Raw genomic sequence first — 19,380 nt, 5'->3', positions numbered from 1 at the left:
TATGTTAGAACTTCTGAAAATAAACAATAAAGAGAAAATCTGTAAAGAAGCTAAAGGGAAAAAACACTTTACCAAAAGAGGAGCAAACATAAGAATTACATCTAGTTTCTCCTCAGAAACCACCCAAGCAAGAAGAGAATGGAGTGAAATATTATATATAGTGTTGATGGAGAAAAACTACCAACCTAAAATTCTATATCCTGGAAAATTTTTCATCATAAGTGAAGGAGAAATCAAAAATTTCTCAAACAAAAATTAGGGGAATTTATTGCTAGTATAACTGTCTTGCAGGAAATGTTAACAGAAATTCTATACAGAGAAGGAAAAGTATATCAGATCTACACAAGAAAGGAAGAGCATTGGAGAATGAATAAAATAAAGGTAAAATTAAAACTTTTATTTTTCTTATTCTTACTTGATCTAACTGATAATAGTTTATTCAAAATAATAGTGGTGATAATATCATCAATAAATATATGTTTATGTGTATATATGCACATATGTATGTGAAATGAATGACAGCAATGATACAAGAGATGGGAGGGGGGAATTAGGAATATTTTGTTATTATAACATGCTTGAGCTACCTGTGAAATGGTTATTTGAAAGTGGACTTAGATTCGTTGTAAATGTATATTGCAAACTCTAGGGCAAACACTAAAAGTTTTTCTAAAAAGAGGTATTGATATACTAAGAAAGGAGAGAAAATAGCATCATATAAAGTGTTCAACTAAAACTACAAAAGTCAGAAAAAGTATGAAAGACAAAATAGGAAAAAGAATAAAGGCACAAATATAAAACAGTAACAAATATGGCAGATAGTAACCAATCATATCAATAATCACCTTTAACGTCAATGGTCTAAATACTCCAATTAAAAGACAGAGATTGTCAAAGTGGATCAAAAACAAGCCACTACAGTTGTCTAAAGAAACCTACTTTAAATATAAAGATACGTATAGATTAACAGTAAAGGGGTAGAAAAAGATATACCTTATTAATACTAATCAAAAGAAAGTAGGAGTAGCTATATTAATTTCAGACAGAGTAGACTTAAGGACAAAGAAAGTTACCAGGGTTAAAGGGAGCATTAAATAATTATAAAGGGATCAATACTCTAAGAAGACATAATAATTCTTAATGTGCATACTCCTAACAACAAGAATGTCAAAATATGTAAGACAAAAACTGATAGAACTGCAAGTTAGAATAGATGAATCCACTATTATAGTTGGAGACTTTAATACACCTCTATCAGAAATGGACAAATCCAGCAGGCAGAAAATCAGTAAGGGCATAGTTGAACTCAACAACACCATCAATCAACTGTCTATAACGGACAGCCTATGTCCTCCTCCATCCAACAGCAATAGCTTATGCATTCTTCTCAAGCTCACATGGAAAATTCACCAAGACGGAATACATGCAGAATCATAAAAACCACCTTAACAAGTTTAATAGAATAGAAACCATAACATGTCTGCTCTCAGATCACGATGGAATCAAACTAGAAATCAATAACAGAAAAATAGCTGGAAATTTCCCAAAGTACTGGGAGATCAAACAACATGAGTTTTCTAAATAACATGAGTCAAAGAGGAAATCTGAAGACAAATTTTAAAATGTTTTGAACTAGGTGAAAATACAACTTACCAAAAATTGTGGGATGCAGCAAAAGCAGGAAACTTTATTGCATTGAATGTATATATTAGAAAAGAAGAAAGACCTAAAATCAATCATCTAAGCTTTCACCTTAGGAAACCAGGCAAAGAAGAGACAAATACATCCAAAGAGGGAAAAGATAGTATCAATTAGAACAGAAATCAATGAAATTGAAAACAAGAAATCAATAGAGAAAAATAACAAAACCAAGAGCTAGTTCTTTGAAAAGATTAATAAAATTGATAAGGATCTAGGCATGCTAGCTAAGAAAAGAGAGAAGACACAAATTACTAAAGATAGTTAAGGGCATATCACTACAGCTGCCATGGAAATTATAAAAATATTAAAGGGAAACTATGAACAACTCTGTGTCCATAATTTGATAAAAAATGAAATACTTAGGTATAAGTCTAAAAAAATGTGTAATATGAAGAAAACTCTAGAACTCTGATAAACAATATCAAAAAAATAGATAGTCCATGTTCATAGGTTGGAAGACTCAATATTGTGAAGATGTCTGTTCTTCTCAACTTAATCTGTGGATTCAATGCAACCTCAATCAAAATCCCAGCAAGTTATTTTGTGGGTAGCGACAAAATGATTCTAAAGTTTATGTGGAGAAGCATAAGACCCATAATAAGCAACATGATTTTGAAGGAGAAAAACAAAGTTGGAGGACTGACACTACCTGGCTTCAAGGCTTACTATAAAGCTACGGCAATCATGAGTGTCATACTGGCAAGAGAATAGACAAATAATCAACTGAACAGAATAGAGTACCCAGAAATAGATCCATATAAATATAGTCAAATGATCTTTAACAAAGGAGCAAAGGTAATACAATGGAGCAAAGGCAGTCTTTTCAACAAATAGTACTGGAACAACTGGACAGCCACATGCGAAAAAAAAAAAAAAAACACCACAGGGTCCTTATACCTTTCAAAAAGTTAACTCAAAGTGGATCACAGAACTAAATGTAAAATGTGACACTGTAAAACCACTAGAAAATAACATAGGAGAAAACCTAGACATTGTGTATGGTGATGCCTTTTTAGATGCAACACCAAGGCATGATCCATGAAAGAAAGAATCAATAAGCTGGACTTCATAAAAATTAAAAACTTTTGGAGAGTGGCCAAGATGGCAGATTAGGAAGACCCTGACTTCACCTTCTCCCACAAGCCCACCAAAATTACAACTATTTACAGAGCAACCATCAATGAGAATGACCCGGAGACTAGCAGAAAAGCTCTTTTACAACTAATGATATAAAGAAAGAACCACAACCAGATGCATTGAGGGGCAAAGATGTGGTATAGTCAAGACCTATACCCAAGTAGGCAGCCCACAAAGGAGGATCACTATAATTGCGGAGGTTCTTCTCAAGGATTGAGGAGTCTGAGCCCCACATTGGGCTCCCCAGCCTGGGGTCCTGCACTGGGAAGACCCCCAGAATGTTTAGCTTTGAAGGCCAATGGGGCTTACTTTCAGGAGAACCAGAGGGCTGTAGGAAACAGAGATTCTGCTCTTAAAGGGCACACACAAAATACCACATACTCTGAGACCCAGGGTAGAAGCAGTAATTTGAAGGAAGCCTGGGTCAGACTCACTTGCTGATCTTGGAGAGACTTCCAAATTATACTATGAAGCTACAATAATCCAAACAGCATGGTATTGGCACAAAAAAACTCATAGACCAATGGAACAGAATAGAGAGCCCAGAAATGAACTCATACTTTTATGGTCAATTAATCCATGACAAAGGAGGCAAGAATACACAATGTGGAAAAGACAGTCTCTTCAATAAATGGCACTGAGCAAACTAGACAGCTACAGGCAAAGGAATCAAACTGGACTACTTTCTCATACCATATACTAATCAAAATGTATTAAAGACTTAAATGTAAGACCTGAAACTTATGAAACTTCTAGAAGTAAACATAGCCAGTACATTCTTTGACATTGGTTTTAGCAATATTTTTTTGTATCTGTCTCCTCAGGGAAGGAAAACAAAAGCAAAAATAAACAAATGGGACTACATCAAACTAAAAAGTTGTTGCACAGCAAAGAAAACTATCAACAAAAGAAAAGCCACCCACTGAATGGGAGAAGATATTTGTAAATGATATATTTGATAAGGGGTTAATATCCAAAATATACAAAGGACTCATATAACTCAACATCAAAAAACAACATGATTAAAAAATGGGCAGAGGATCTGATTAGACTTTTTTTTCCAAAGAAGACATACAGATGGCTAACAGGCACATGAAAAGATGTTCAACATCACTAATCATCAGGGAAATGCAAATCAAAACCACAATGAGGTATCACCTCACACCTGTCAGAATGGCTACTCTCAAAAAGACAACAAATAACAAGTGTTGGCAAGGATGTGGGGAAAAGGGAACCCTCATGCACTGTTGGTGGGAATGTAAATTGGTGTAGTCACTATGAAAACAGTATGGAGATTCCTCAAAAAATTAAAGCTAGACCTACCATATAATCCAGCAAGTCCACTACTGGATATTTATCCAAAGGAAATAAAAACACTAATTCAAAAAGATATATGCACCCCCCTGTTCATTGCAGCATTATTTTCAATAACCAAGATATGGAAGCAACCTAAGTGCCCATCGACAGATGAATGGATAAAGAAGATATGCCATATATATATAATGGAATATTACTCAGCCATAAAAAAGAATGAAATCTTTCCGTTTGCAACAACATGGATGGACCTAGAAGGTATTATGCTAAGTGAAATAAGTCAGACAGAGGACAAATACTGTATGATTTCACTTATATGTGGAATCTAAAAAATAAAACAAATGAACAAACATAACTAAACAGAAACAGAATTACAGATACAGAGAACAAACAAGTGGTTGCCAAAGGGTTGTGGAGGAATGAAATAGTTGGCAAAGATTAAGAAATACAAGCTTCCAGTTACAAAATAAATGAGTCACAGGTAGGAAATGTACAGTGAGGGGAATATAGTTAATAATTATATAATATCTTTGTATGGTGACAGATATTAACTAGATTATTGTGGTGGTCATTTTGAAATGTATAGAAATACATAATCCTTATGTTGTGTAACAGGAAGTAGCATAGTGTTGTAGGTCAATTATATTTCAAAAATAAACAACCAAACTGATAGAAAAAGAGATCAGATTTGTGGTTACCAGAGGCAGAGGGTAGGGGTAGGGGTAATTGGATAAAGGTGGTCGAAAGGTACAAACTCCCAGTTATAAGATAAACAGGGGTAACATACAACATGATTAATATAATTAACACTGTCCTATATTATATATGCAAGTTGTTAAGAGAGTAAATCCTAAGAGTTCCCATAACAAGGAAAAAAATTTTTTCTATTTCTTTAATTTTGTATCTATATGAGATGATCAATGTTCAATAAACTGATTGTGGTAATCATTTCATGACGTATGTAAGTCAAATCGTTATACTTTACACCTTAAACTTATACAATGCTGTATTCAATTATATCTCAATAAAATTGGAAAGAAAAAAATTTAAAATTTCTGCTTGGCAAAAGACAATGTCAGGAGAGTGAAAAGACAAGCCACAGAGTGGAAGAAAACATTAACAGAAGGCATACTTAATAAAAGACTATTATCCAAAATATACAAAGAACTCTTAAAACTCAACAGTAAGAAAATAAACAGCCCAATTTAAAAATGGGCAAAAGTCCTGAACAGACATCTCACCAAAGAAAATATACAGATGGCAAGTAAGGATACGAAAAGAAGTTCAACATTCTATATCTCTACCACTGATGTGGTGATTTTAGCAGCAGGTAGAGGCCCCCAGAGAGAAAAGGCAGATAGTGAAGGGTGACAGAGGGCAAAAGTACCATCTGTTTCACCATAACACAATCAGCATTTTCATTTTGCATGTTGGTTTCCAATTCTCATACTCAATATATACCCACTTTTGGCTTCTGACTAAGACATGATCTTCAAGCACATAAAGAGGTGATGCAACACAGCATGATGGAGCTGTTACCTGTCCCTCTGAGGATAGGCGTCCGTGCAGCAGGAGTGAGTCAGGTTTAGCCATAAAGGAGGTTCGGGAATGGCTTCCTAGGGTTATTTCCTAATTTTTTTTCTCTGAAAGTCATTAACAGTACATAATCCGGATGGTTTAGAACAATGGTTCTCAAACTTAATTTGCATCAGAATCACCTGGAGGGCATAATTTAAACTCAGTTTGCTCCTTCACTCCCCTGCTGAGTTTGGATTAAGTAAATCTAAGCTGTGGCCCAAGAATTTGCGTTTCTAACAAGTTTCTAGGTAGTACAGGTGCCGTTGGTCTTCAGACTATTCTTTGAGATGAGTTATGCTGCTTAGAGGCAGGGTGATGAACCTGTCAGGGAGCAAAATTTACAACGCCAAAATGTGTCTCCTTGGCATGAGGATTTATTTAGGCTGATTATTTTTAAGAAACAGAAGACTCAGGAAGTCTTTCTTTTCTGCTCCCCCTTAACTGCCTAAAGAATTTCAACAAAGGGCCTATTCCCCGAATAGAGCTACTACCAGAGATAACTGCTAAGAATATGGGCCAGGTGTTGGGCCTGGAGATCAGAGTCCACTCTCTGTCTCTTTGTCTCTGCACAGCGCAGCAAACATTTATTTACCAAACATTTCCTTTCCATCTCCACGTGAATTGCCTTCCTCCCCTTTGAAGTCTCAAACCAACACCCCAACATCCTCTTTTCTTTAGCTGAAGATGGCACTTAAGGTGAAGACTTCAGCCATTTGGGTGAGTTTTTCAGTTCTCTTGTGTCTCTCCCATGTATACATGTTATTACACTTCCGTTTTGTTTTCTCCTGTTAATTTGTCTCAAGTCAACTCACTTCTTATACCAGCCTGAAGAACCTAGAAAGATAGAGGAAAATTCCTTCCTCCCTGACAGTTGGCATAGTCAGCAGGATTCAACCTGACTGGCTGGACGCTACTTACCCCAAATTTGCCACAGCTAAGAGATCCTGGGAGAACTGACAAAAGCCGGCAGATGGTAAGAGTTCTTACCTCTCAGTCTCCCAGATCTCTGCTTGCAGGGTCTATTGGAAGCGAGAGTGGTAAAAGCCCTTTATCTCTTTTCTAAAATTAAATTAGCAGGAGAAAATATTTGTGGAGCTAGTTCCTTGGACCCAGCGATTCTTGGTTTGAAAATGGGCAGAGTACTCGATTTGTTGATCCTTTTCCTCCCAAAGATGGTTATTATTTTTCTTTATCTCTGTCTATTGTGTTGTTTGCCATAAGAAGGAAATTCCATAGGTAGGATGCAGGCATCGGCCCTATAAGCCTGTTGTCCATGCTGGCCCCACAGACTGGTGAGTTTGCAAGTCTCACTAGACTGGCGTCTATTTAGACAAACTTCACTGTGAGTTAATATGTACAAGATAAGAGCTATTGCTAAAGGATATCTTGGCAGTCATAGCTGCACCACTGGTCGGTACAGCTTGAACATTTAAGGGCCATCAGGGCTCTCACCACCTCAAGAAGGCACCCATGAAAGGATAAGTTAGTTGTTTAATGGGTTAAATAAACACTAGGTCACTTACCAACCTCAAGAATATTTCCGTGCCACACAGGGTACACTGTAAAATACCACACAATCCTCAGCCCCACAGTACATCCCTCTTAGGTATTAGTTTAGCTCCAAAAAGCTGTTAATGTGCATATAAGAAAAAAAAAAAAACAGACATGGTTTTTCCGTCTATCTTATACGTCCTGAAGAGCTTGGTTTGCTGACCAGTGTGCATTCTGCAGCTAGGCAGGCAGGCTGGGATTCCAGGCAGCTGTAGCCAGGTAACAGCCAGAGCTTGTGACCGGCATCTCTTTGTCTGGCCACGCCAGCTCTCAGGGGAGTTCGTCATAAGGGGCCTTTGTCATCTCAACCTTTGTTGCTTTGTTAGTGGTCTAACAAAGTTCTCTGCTTTCTTAGACTATTTTGGCGAGTGAAATTTCTGGATCTTGTGAGATCCTGTACATTCTTGTGGGATGCCTCTTTCATCCATAGTTAAAGCATAAAAAGTCTCACTGGTTTGAGTTGCTGCTAAGATGCTGCTCATCAGTGGCCAGTTGATGGATCCTTTGAATCAGAAAAACTTCTAAATTGGTAAATTTTTTAGAGAGCTCTCATTGTAAACAGCTGTTTTATGGATACCTGTGGAAAGACCAGATTAAAAGGTGGAAAAAAACAAACAAACAAAGGCTAACCTTAAGAACTCCCTTAATTAAGCAACAAGAACAACAACAACCTGCCTCCCCCCCCAAAAAAAACCAAGGATTTGGGAAGCCCTGTCTAATTTGGTGTCTAAGCTTCCCTTGTGGGTGGTGCAGATGCTAATAAAAACCTTAGGTTAATTAAGAAAAGAATGGGAGGAAACCAGGGGAAAGTGAGGGTATTCTTCCCCAAAAGGTAGACATTTTTAAAGGGTTATTAAGAAGGTAAATAAAGCAAATATTGAAAGTTGCGGAATAAAGAGGACTCAGAAGGGGAAGACTCACAGGACTTGTGCAGCAGGATGGAAATCTTCAGATGGTTATTAAGAAATGGGATAAATACAATGGACATTGATGGGATTAAAACAGATTTTTTCATACAGCACTACATGAGACTGGGCAGGCCAAAGGGACCCCCTTTGGTCCCCCAAACTTAAAGGGCCCCAAACAAGTCTCCTTTATTTACTCCAGTTTGGAGAAATTTTTAAAACTGGAAGGCAAAAATTACAATAAGAAATTTGACCAACAATCACTTGAGGCAACAATTAGATCAATTAATCAAGTTAAAGATTGACAAATGGGCCTGGGTCCTTTGGCTTAACCCCTCACTGCGGACCCAGAGCCTTTTACACAAGAGTGAGTAAATGGCTAGGGGGTGGAGAGAAGTTTCTGGGACTCCATGATGCAGGAACCTCACAAGTTGTACCAAAATCCATTGGTGGAACCCTGACTCGGGCCACAGAGATTGAGGAAAGTGAAAAGTACAAGGGTTGGTAAGATTATGACGGACTGTTTGAGCGGATGATAAATGAAGAAGTTATACGATGCTGCATGAGTGTTTTATGGGAATGGATGCTCTGTCTGGTTGGGAATCCTCCCACCCAGTATTGGAAGACTGAGACTTGTTGATGGGGTCCTAATGGAGGCTATGATTAAAGGTATACAAGTTGATGAGATTGAGGTGGAAGCTTATTTAAAAAATTGGTATACTTGAATGGACTTTATGAGAGGTGGTGATGTCTCTTTTGCCTGATTGTATTGTGAGGGTAGATGTTGTGTTTCACTGGGGAATGTTTCCACTGCCTCGTATTGTAAGACGGGGCATATAAATCCACCCTTTGGGCAATGTAGTTAAATATGCATGAGAGCCAACAGGGTGGCCTGAGCCCACACAATGTGAGATGGAAACTGGGGGCTAATACTGGGACCTGGTAGCAACAATAGTGGAGGCTTTTTGCCCCTTGTGTGAATTGGTCTGGGGTTGACTTGAGCACTCATAAAGAGAGCCTTTCTTGAATGCCTTGCACAGACTTTTTGAAGGCATGATACAGTGAACTCTGAAGTTCTAGAACACAGAAGTCTTTTGATTTCCATTTTAATTGGAAATCTTCTCCCTGATATAAAGAAGTGAATTAAAGAAAATGCAATTGGATGGGCAGATCGGCCTTTTGATATGAGTTAGGTAGTAGCCCAGTTCTTTGGGGAACTGAAAGCAACTGTCTTTTTTCCTGCAAGTCTCTGCAAAATCAGAAATGTAAGCATCGCCTGCAGTTACCAGAGACTGAGCCCCATTAACTCAATCAGGAGAACTTAGAAAAAAAAAAAAAGAGAAAGAGGTCTTTTCAAAAGTACAAACTACTGGAAAGGCTCTCTCACCCAAAATCTAATTCACAGCATCCTTACTAAGATTATTTGTCAAGGGCATATACAACTCTTAAAGGTCTTTTCCACAAAGAGTAAAAAGCCTTCACCATCTGAGTGGATAAATTTAACTTAATCCAGTTGTTATTTATAAACTAGTGAGTTTTATATTATGCCTGATTCATGACAAAAGTTTTAAAATGAAAGCTCTAAGGCCCCTGGTTGTGTCTGCCTGTATGTCTATGTATGTATGTTATAGACAGGGTATTTTCCTACCGTCTGATGGTATTGCCAAAATTTGTAAAAGAGCTCTCTTTCATTGGCTTAAAAGTAAACACTTATGAGTTGAATTATTTCTAAATATAACAGACTAACTCAAATCTTTTTTCAAGTTCACATGATCTATGATTAACTTTCAGTATACAGAAACAAATTTAAAGTTAGTGCTTTAGTGAGAATAGACATGTCTTTAGAATTATCAGCATTAAATATAAAACTTTTACTCTACTTGGGTTTACTAGTCACATAGATTCATATTATCTCCGTTACAAGGTTTGTCAGCAAGAAAAACAGCCTGGGATGGTGGCTGACTGTGTGTAACATCTCCTGAAGTTTTCATGGGCACTTTAAACGTGTCTGGAACAAATGATTTAGAGAAATGTAAATAGGATAAGACTTAGAAATAGCTTCCAAAGTTCCAAGTTCTTTTGGTAACTTAAAACTTTATAGAGTTTTGCTAAGTTAAGTGATGGGAATTCGTTGAATGTCTAGATCATTTCCAAATAAAATAAGATATTGAAATTACTAAGCAAGTCTAAGTTTACCTCCTTTTTGTCTTCTTGTTACAAAAAAAACTAAAGATGTTTGGATCTATTAGAAATGTGTCTTATACCACATTGAGAAAAAGAAATAATTATGCTGTTAGGAAATGTATGTTGCTAGAAAAGTATTACTTCTGTTAATACATAATACATGTAAAATATACATTATGAAATGTATTTTTTAAATGCTGGCATAACAAACAGTTCACAATTGTTTTCTTCTTAGTTTTCAGTAGAAATTAAGGTTTTCTAGGGTTAAGAATTCTAATGAACATATTATAGAACTACTAAAATTAATAAAGAAAACATCTGCATATGTGAGGAAGTTTTTAAGAAGGTATAAGGAATGGGAATGCATTTCGTTAAGGTAAAATAAAGTAATTTTGTCTTAAAAAGAGGTTTAAAGAAAAGGGAAAGCATAGGACAAAATCTGAATGTTAAAAAAGGGAGTTATGGAAGGTTTATGGAAAAGGAACTCTAACCCTAACCCTATCCCTAAGAAAAGAGTTTTGTGTGTGGTCAGGACTGGCTGAGATTAGAATAAATTTGAGTGAATGAGTCTTAATATTAAAAGTAAGCTGGTACAAAATTAGAATCTTGTCTTCCTTCTCTGTAAAAGAAAAAAGTCTGTTCTTCATAAGGAAATTGTAAAATATTTTTCTTTACCTTTGAGTAGTCCGCCTAAAAAGAAGGGTTTTATGTTTTATCAGAATAATTTCTTATGTTGTTTTTATCAGGTCTTTGATTAATTAAACTGAGTCTTTTCAGTATTATAAGAACTATGTAGTTAAAAAAAAAAACCAGTTATTTGCCTGTGAAGTCTTTGTGACTTTGATTAAATGGATAACTAAGTATGGTTTCGCAGTGACCTATGATCCTATTTCACCAAGTGTTTTTAAACCTTTTGATATCTTTGACAGACTTCCCCAAATCAAATTCTAAATGCAGTAATTTTGACCGCTAACTAACTTTGGGATTTTTCAGAGGGCCCCTGAAAAATCTCAAAGAGAAGTATTAAACTAATTAGGCTCATTGGGTATGTTTAATTACATGGGAAGCATTGTCAAGTACATGATGATAGACCTTCATAGGTTATTCTGGATGAATAAATGTTATCAACATAAATATTCTAGAAATTATATAAAATCCTAAAAATTCAGATATGTACTGACATAATGTTATTAGTCATAATTCTAGTTATTATCTTAAAATGTTGTATGTTACAGAAATAACCAGGTTCCCTTGTCAACTGCATTATAATCAGATCTTTTACCATGCTATTTTAAGTCTTTTGTCATTTATAAAGTTACTGTTTTACGCTGATGATTTTAAAAAATGCTTCACCTTCAAGAAAGTTCGTAGGAAATACTTTTTGACGAATATAGGTTTCTGAAAACCTTCAGATCAGACCACTGAACTGGGTAAGAAATTACAGAGCTCTAATGGAAAAGCCTGATGGCTTCATAAAACTGCTAACAAAAGGTCAAGATCAACAAGAATTAATTACATGGGACTGAATGAACTGATAATTATAATTCTAATTTTTATGACTTTTTGTCTGAAATATTATTGGCTTTTTAATCTTTGTTTTCCAGATAAAAGAAAACCTTTCCTCTTAAGCTAATTGCCAGTTAACAGCAATTTGATAAATTATACCTTTGTAAGCAGAATTGAAACATTATCTTTTGAATTGAAAAATTATCTTTGTTCTCCCTACCCAATCCCTCTAGAATTTCAAAGCTCTTAGAGAGTATTCTTATTTTCATGACAAAATAGTTATTTACATAAGTTCACTAAAATTCTGTTTTACTTGTAACAGGACACAATTAGAAACACTGGTTTTATTACCAATGTTTTGACTGGGATGTCGTAGTTGAGAATATGCATAGACTCAGTTGTGACAAGACAGGTTTAAGGAACTAAGGTTGACTTTATGGCACCATAAAGAGCCTTAGAAAAACAGCCTGGTGCTCTGTTTATAGGGTTCTCAGTGCCCTACCAGGTGAGTAAGGAAGGTCAATTCTTGGCAGTATAGGAACCTCAGGATATTTTGGGGGCCTCGAAAAGAGAGGAATTCACTCAAACCTATAGGTATTACAGGTGAGTCTGATGGCAAGTTCTTGGCATGGGTTTCCTGGCCTTGAGAGGCTATTTAACGTTCAATCTGGAGATCCCTTATAAATAGTTCCAACAAAGCAGATGTAAAAGAGCCTGTATCATCAATTACTATTACGTAAATAATCAGGTCAAGTTTAATGAAACTAAACTTATCTTGCAAAGAAATTAGTTCCTAGTTTGGCTATCTTGAGTAGAAATGAGACTGATTTTAAAGAGAAAAAATGTCTTTCTATAGAAACTATAATACGTACTTGCGGATATTAGATTCTGGCTCTGTTAGTCATCTTTGAAGTCTTGTTTTTCCACCTGTAAACTGGACTGGATCCTGAATTCTTCTGATTTCCTCAAATATTTGGCTACAGCTTTCCAAACAAATGTTTCCAATTTTTTTCTGACTTTTGACTTGGAATCACTGAGAACCAAAGTTGCCCTTTTCCTGAAGCCCTGCAAGTTGAAGCTGAAAAACTTGATATAAACGTGAGAGAGGTCACCGCCATAGCCCACATTTAGACAATCTTCATGCCCATTGCTGTCTAAGCCACTCAGAAAGTTTACCTGAACACCTGATGACATCATCAAAGGCATTTCAAACTGCAAAAGATGCTTTGAGCCTGACATCTAGAAATCTTCTCAACTGGCAGTTCTCAGGACTCAGACCCTGGGTTTATAATCTACTCCAACTTTTATTTTCTTTCGTCCCCATAGAAATGCCTCAGATTAAATACCTGATTGCTTGCACCTCATAAGCCCAACTTTGAGAGCCCACCTGTATCAGCACCTCCTGAAATGGGATTAACTGGACTGACCTATTGTCAGGAGGACTGAGAGACTGGTTTAATGAGAGGAGACAATTCACCAAGTCAGCTTCTGGACTGAGACTTCTTTAAGAAGTCTCAAAAGCGGGGATGTAAGGAGCAAAATCTGCCACCCCAAAATGTGCCTCCTTGGCATGAGGATTAATCTAGGCTGATTAGTTTTAAGAAACAGAAGACTCACGAAGTCTTTCTGTTCAGCTCCCCCTTAGCTGCCTAAAGGATTTAGATAAAGGGCTTATTCCCATACTAGCACCTGCCACCAGGGATCCCTGCAAAGAATCTGTGCTAGGTATGCTGGGGACAGCTCGGCAAGACCTAGAGCTCCGAGTCCACTCTCTGTCCCACTGTCTCTGCACGGCTCAGAATACAGTTATGGACCAATCATTTCCTTTCCAGCTCCATGTGAATTGCCATCCTCCCCTTTGAAGTCCCAAACCAGTGCCCCCAACATCCTCTTTTCTTTAGCTGAAGATGGTATTTAAGGTGAGGGCTTCAGCCATTCGGGTGTTTCTCGGTTCTCCTGGATTTCTCCCATATATACATGTTATTAAACTTCTGTTTGATTTTCTCCTGATTTTAATTGGTTTCACGTCAATTTAATTGTCAGACCAGCCAGAAGAACCTAGAAGAATAGAGGAAAATTTCTTTCTCCCAGACAAACTGCATGACCTTTCCAGTTCTATGACAGAATCTTTTTTTGTTCTAGGCGTTTCTAACTGGGGAGGTTATGCCTTGGCCTGTGCGCTGTACATCCTGAACTCATGTGAGGTCCACAGCCGTTACCTGAGGAAGGCAGTTGGGCCCTTCAGAGCACCTGGGGCACAGAGCTGGACTCAGGCTCTCCCATCTGTCGCTAAGGTAACATACTCTAGCAGGCCACTCTCATGGACACAACTTTTTTCTCCAGATGAGGAGTAGACGTGGTATTTCAAGCCATAAGCCAGGGGCCAGCAAGGAATTGGGGACCCACTGGGTGGCTTTTGTGTGGGCTCCTCCAGCTGCAGAGCCAGCTGTGAAGGGCTGTGTGCAGTTCTGGGCATTCCCCATAGACCAGCTGCTGAGATCTGAGTCTGGGCTCTGACTCCGTAGTCTGGGGTCTTCCTGACGTGGCTCAGAAGTTTCTGGATTCCTGGCAATGCCAGGGCACCGTGCAGAAGGGACAGGAAAGGAGGGCTCTGGCAGCTGCAGTGGCATGTTCAGGGAAAATGCTCTGCCCTGATGGGGCCCAGAGGGCCTTCTGTGCTTTCTTTGCACTTCCTGGATCTGAACTGGAAAAAACACTCAGAGGGCTGCCTCACACATGATTCCTGATTCACACAGACACAAAAGACTGAACCCAGCCAAACGAATTCACGCAGCCCCAACCCTTACCCTCTGGGGGTGGAAGTTCTCCTTCCACAGTTCCACCCAGTCTCTCATAAATACATGTGCCATCCTTATATAAAAAAAAATAAAAGGGAACATCTTTAAAGCAAAAGTAAAAACGTGTTTGTTGAGCCCCGGCTCTGGGCCAACCCCGGGCTTGCTGTGGGAGACAGTGAGGGGTAGGGAACTCGGGATCCACAGGGGAGACAACACCTGAAAGGTGATTTAGGAGCCAGGATGGAAATGCCACACTGCTGTGGAGACACAGCAAACAGGTCCTTAGCTCATTCTGAGAGCTCAAGGAAGGCTGCCTAGAAGAGGTGGCACTGAACTGGGTCTCAGAGGCTAAGTAGGATATAAGGAAGAGGAGAGGAAGTGTGAGAAGGACCTTCCAGGCAGCAGGACACACATAAGCAAAGGCGCAGGGACATGACGCAGTGTGGTGTGCAGGGCATAACTAGGTTCGTCGTAGTGGAGTTCTGCAGTCACTCCGTGGGGCCCTGGATGCTGGGCAGAGCTGTGGCCTGAGCTTTGGTGAAGCTGGACTGGTTAGAGGGTGGAGGAATGTCCTTCATCTCTGCTCCATGTGTTGTTTACAAGTAGGGCCTCTATATTCAGGGACAGTTCGTAGGGGATCTGATTGCGACTGTGGCAGGAGTGGTCACCATACTGAGGAGCCCAAGGAAGGTGGCCACCACCATCCAGGGCACACCCTGCCCACTCTGGCCCTTGGCTGTGCCCAGGGGTTTTACTTGAGGGCAAAGCAAATGGCTGGAGAGCATTCCCCACACCTTGTTAGGAGCCAAGAACTGATTGGAGACACCTTATAGAAGGAACTTTGGATGGTGGATGGGTGGATGGACAGCCTGATGGCGGGCGGGCTAGCTGGCTGGCTGGCTGGCTGGGTGGATGAGTGGATAATGGGTGGACGGACGGATGGATGGATGGATGATGCAGAGGCAGCAACATGGTCTCTGACCGCATCCTGGCTCCCACTCTCTCCCAGCCCTTTCATCCCATTCCACTTTTCTTTCTATCTTTGTTTAAACTGAGGTATAACTGACACAGTGAAGTTGTACAGTGGGTGAATTTTTACGTATGTATACACCCGTGCAGCCACCATCAAGATCACGACACAGAAGACTTCCAGCTTCCCAGGAGGCCCCTTTCTCCCACCGCGCTTTGAACAGCAACATCACCTACCCATGAATATCAGCCCCTTATGCTCCAAGCGTGAATTAATAGTGACCACCCCTACACTCAGCCTGGAAGCCCAGAAGTCATCCTGGGGCCTCTTTCCCTAGGCACAGTGAACTAGGCCCCAAGCCCTGCCCACTCTGCTGGCTTCAGTCTTCTGTCCCTCCCCTCCTGCCCTTCCTGTCTCAGGCAGCCCCCAGGTACTCTGCCTCCTGCCACTCCCTGGTCAGTTCTCCTCCCCTGCCACCACCACCTCCACTTGGTGGGGCCTCCTGTAAGATGGTGTGGTCATTCCCTGACTCCTGGAAATTTGCAGGCAGTCACTATTGGCCCAACTGTTCCCTGTGGCTCTTACAGGCTGAGGGCCAGCCGGTTCCTAAGCTGCTGACTGATCTCATGCACCCTGAGGACCCCAAGGGCCCTCGTTGGAACCCAGAAGGATGTGGATGATGGGGCAGGCAGTGTGCTGGGAGGAACTGGTCCTAAGATCCCAGAAGCATTGCCCCATAAAGAAAGGATGTGACCCAATGGAGAAGAGAAATGGGGGAACAGATACCAAACAGAAGTTGGAAAATGCCATTCGGGGCTGGGCAGCCCCTGGGAAGGGCTGCTAGACAAAGAGCTTGCCTGGAAATCCTCCTGGGCCCCCCTCCCGCCTTGTCCCCCAGAGAAGAATGGAAATGCAGGCTCTCAGGCCAGCGGAGAGTAGAGACACATCTTGGGTGACATTTACAAACACTTTCTCCATTGTTTTGAAGTTTTCAGTGAGTGCTCCCCAGACCCCCTGGCTTGGCCCATTCTCACTCTTTCGTCACCTATGGTCTTAGTCATGCCTCGTCCAGAAAGTCTTTTTTGAACCACTTCAATAAATGGAGTTGTGTGTTCCTGCTCTGTGCTCTGATCACCAAGGACTGTGCCTGCCTGATTGCTCATCTAGAATGTGACCCCAGGGACGAGGACTGTGTCACATTCACCACTGTATCCCTGGTTCAGGGCCTGGCACATAGCAGGTGCTCAATAAAACTCCAGTGGGTGAGGGAATGAGTGAGCAAATGCCTGAGCAGGAGGAGGAGAGCCCTCCTCATGTCTTTCCTAACCCTCCTGTCCTAGATTCCTCTGTCCCCTTCCTTTGTTTGTAAAGGAGGAGGAGGGTGTGCTTTACTTCTGCCCTTGGGCACCATCTTCTCTCCTGTGACTTTGCCTAAGATTCACCTTCCTCAGGGGGACCTGAGCTATTACACCAGGGACGGACACATTAGTGGCTTAGACAGTTGGTTCTTTGGGAACTTCTTTTTAGAGGGAGATAGAAGGAGGCAACTCAAATCACTTAAAATAAAAATCAAGTCAGTTTAAGGAAGATAGCACTGGGCTAAAGACCTGGGAACCCAGCCCTGCCAGTAATAATCCAGCTGATTTCATGAGCACCTATTGTGTGCCCAGCACCATGCTAGGTGCTTTATTTGCATTATCTCATTTAGTCCTCACATCAGTTCTCTAAGGAAGCATTGTTATTATCACCAACCGCCCCATTATACAGATGAGGACACTGAGGCACAGAGAGCTTAAAATACCCAGCAGAGATCCAAGTCCGATCTGACTGATCCCAAACCATTCTGCCTGCTGGGCCCAGGTTGGGGCTGCATTTTCTGTAGCCCTGCTCCCTCCAGATGCTCCCACAACCATGCTGGGGGAGATCTAGACCATGACTGCAGCAGGACGTGGCCCATCCCCACCGGAGGCTAACAGTGGGGTCTCAGGAGGAACTGGGGCGTCCGTGGCACAAAGGCAGATAACGCAGAGCTGGGCAAGATTAGGTTGGCCGGAAGTAGCCACGCAGCACCTGCAGAAGTGAAGCTTTAGTGTTTGTTAGGAAAATGCAGTTTTCCATAAAAAGGCTACTATTCAGTTACATGAAGAAATAGCCCAAACTGTTCAAAGTGACAGCTTCTAGGGAGTGGATCTGGGGGCTGATGAGGGATGTAGGACGCTGCTATTTTTCATTATGAGTTTCCCAGTGGCATTAGTATTTTTAACCAAAGTCTTATTTTTAAAAAAGAGACTATGTCAAGTCGAACACTCTTTTTCCAGTTAGAAATGTATGTATTTCTTTCTTTTTCCTCCCCCTCTGCTACTTCTATCTCTGCCCCCATTTTTCCCCAGGAAGAAAAAATGTTGAGCATCCTGGTGCGGCACAGAGTCCGGAGTGGAGTCTCAGGCCTCGTGGGCATGGAGGTGGACGGGCTGCGCTTCCACGACACTCACGCCCAGATGATCCAGAAGCTGGTGGACGTCACCACGGTGCACGGGTGACCATGCTCATTAGAGGCATGGGGGGTGCGGACCAGATGGTCACGCCTGGATCTAGGGAGGAGGGCCCCAAGGGCCCCAGCTTCCTTCCACAATAGCCTTGCAAATAAACCCTGGCTTCACACTGGCCTGGGAAACTTCATGCCCACCTCCTGGGAGGGCGGTGCAGGTGATGTGAACCAAGGAAAACACTTCTCTGGGGGTTCCAATTTCTGCTATTGTTCCTAAGTGTGGAAGAGGCATTGGTTTCAACCCTCCTCACCAGGGCTTCTTCAGATCACCCATGGAGTCTGCTCTGAGAGTCTTCTGACCGATCACTAATGGGGACACCAGTGAGCAGTGAACTGCCAGGCAGACATGAGGGGGCCCTGAATAATCCCCCAGGCTCATTAAGAAGCAGCAAAATATACAACTGTGTAGTGTATATAATGAAGCTCTGGGGCATCACTCAAGGTTTACTCATCACCACCACCGACAAAATATTTATACCTTTGAAAATCTCTTTTTCAAACAGCATTTTGTTTATTTAGGCAAAAGATGCCTAGAAGCTTATGTTTATCACCATCTCCTCCCTCTGCCCCTCCCCATCTGCTCACCCCAACTCCGAAGCCAGATTCTGCCCTTCTTGCATAGGAGGGCGGCCACACTCCTGGCGCCCGGGGGTGGGTCAGGACCATCCAGGGCTTAGATCACTCACAGAGTCCTCCTAGACAGTCATCAGCTTACTCTGTCTCCTTCACTACCTCCCACTGCACGTTCCCCAACCAAATCCAAGGCGTACTCACTGACCACATCCCATGACACTCACTACTGAACCAGTAGTGTATCTTGTGCCGAGTGATGGCTGGCTCATCCAGATGGAGTAGTCCTACTTCCCAGCTGCGGCCCCAAACATTTATTGTGTCTATTTTATTTTATTTCCTTAAACATGTCTAGTTTGCTTCCTTTTGGGGCATTAGCTCTAAAGCATGGAACACATGCTGTAGAAATTAAATTGTACACTCAACAATAAAACCTAAGTGTTTAGTTAAGTGATTTGAGGTTAACTTCCAGCACTCCCTACACAGGGCGTGGTGAAGCCCCCAGCCAGTAGCTGGGGTGCGGGCTGTCGTGACGTCCCTTTGTCATTCTGGTGGGGAGTCCCCACTGCAGGTCTGTGCTCCGGCTTGGTGAGGCATCAGGGCTCATGTGGCCTCTGT

The 19,380-nt window shown here is 40.9% G+C and overlaps 1 protein-coding gene across 11 annotated transcripts in view; it reads left to right on the top strand.

The window, feature by feature from the left end:
* Positions 1 to 18,308, top strand: part of DGLUCY (D-glutamate cyclase) — a 119,386-nt gene extending 101,078 nt beyond the window's left edge. For 6 of the 11 annotated variants that reach the window (XM_074365139.1, XM_010968694.3, XM_010968693.3 and 3 more), the window contains 2 exons: positions 14,019 to 14,170; positions 18,035 to 18,308. In XM_074365139.1, coding sequence (XP_074221240.1) covers positions 14,019 to 14,170; positions 18,035 to 18,184 — 302 coding nt within the window. In that variant the 3' untranslated portion in view covers positions 18,185 to 18,308. The other 5 variants (XM_045505670.2, XM_074365144.1, XM_074365143.1 and 2 more) reach the window with 5 other exon arrangements.
* Positions 18,309 to 19,380: the final 1,072 nt, after the last annotated feature.

Source organism: Camelus bactrianus, chromosome 6 (genome assembly GCF_048773025.1).
Source record: "Camelus bactrianus isolate YW-2024 breed Bactrian camel chromosome 6, ASM4877302v1, whole genome shotgun sequence".
Lineage (NCBI taxonomy): Eukaryota > Metazoa > Chordata > Mammalia > Artiodactyla > Camelidae > Camelus > Camelus bactrianus.
This window is presented reverse-complemented; position numbering and strand designations above follow the sequence as displayed.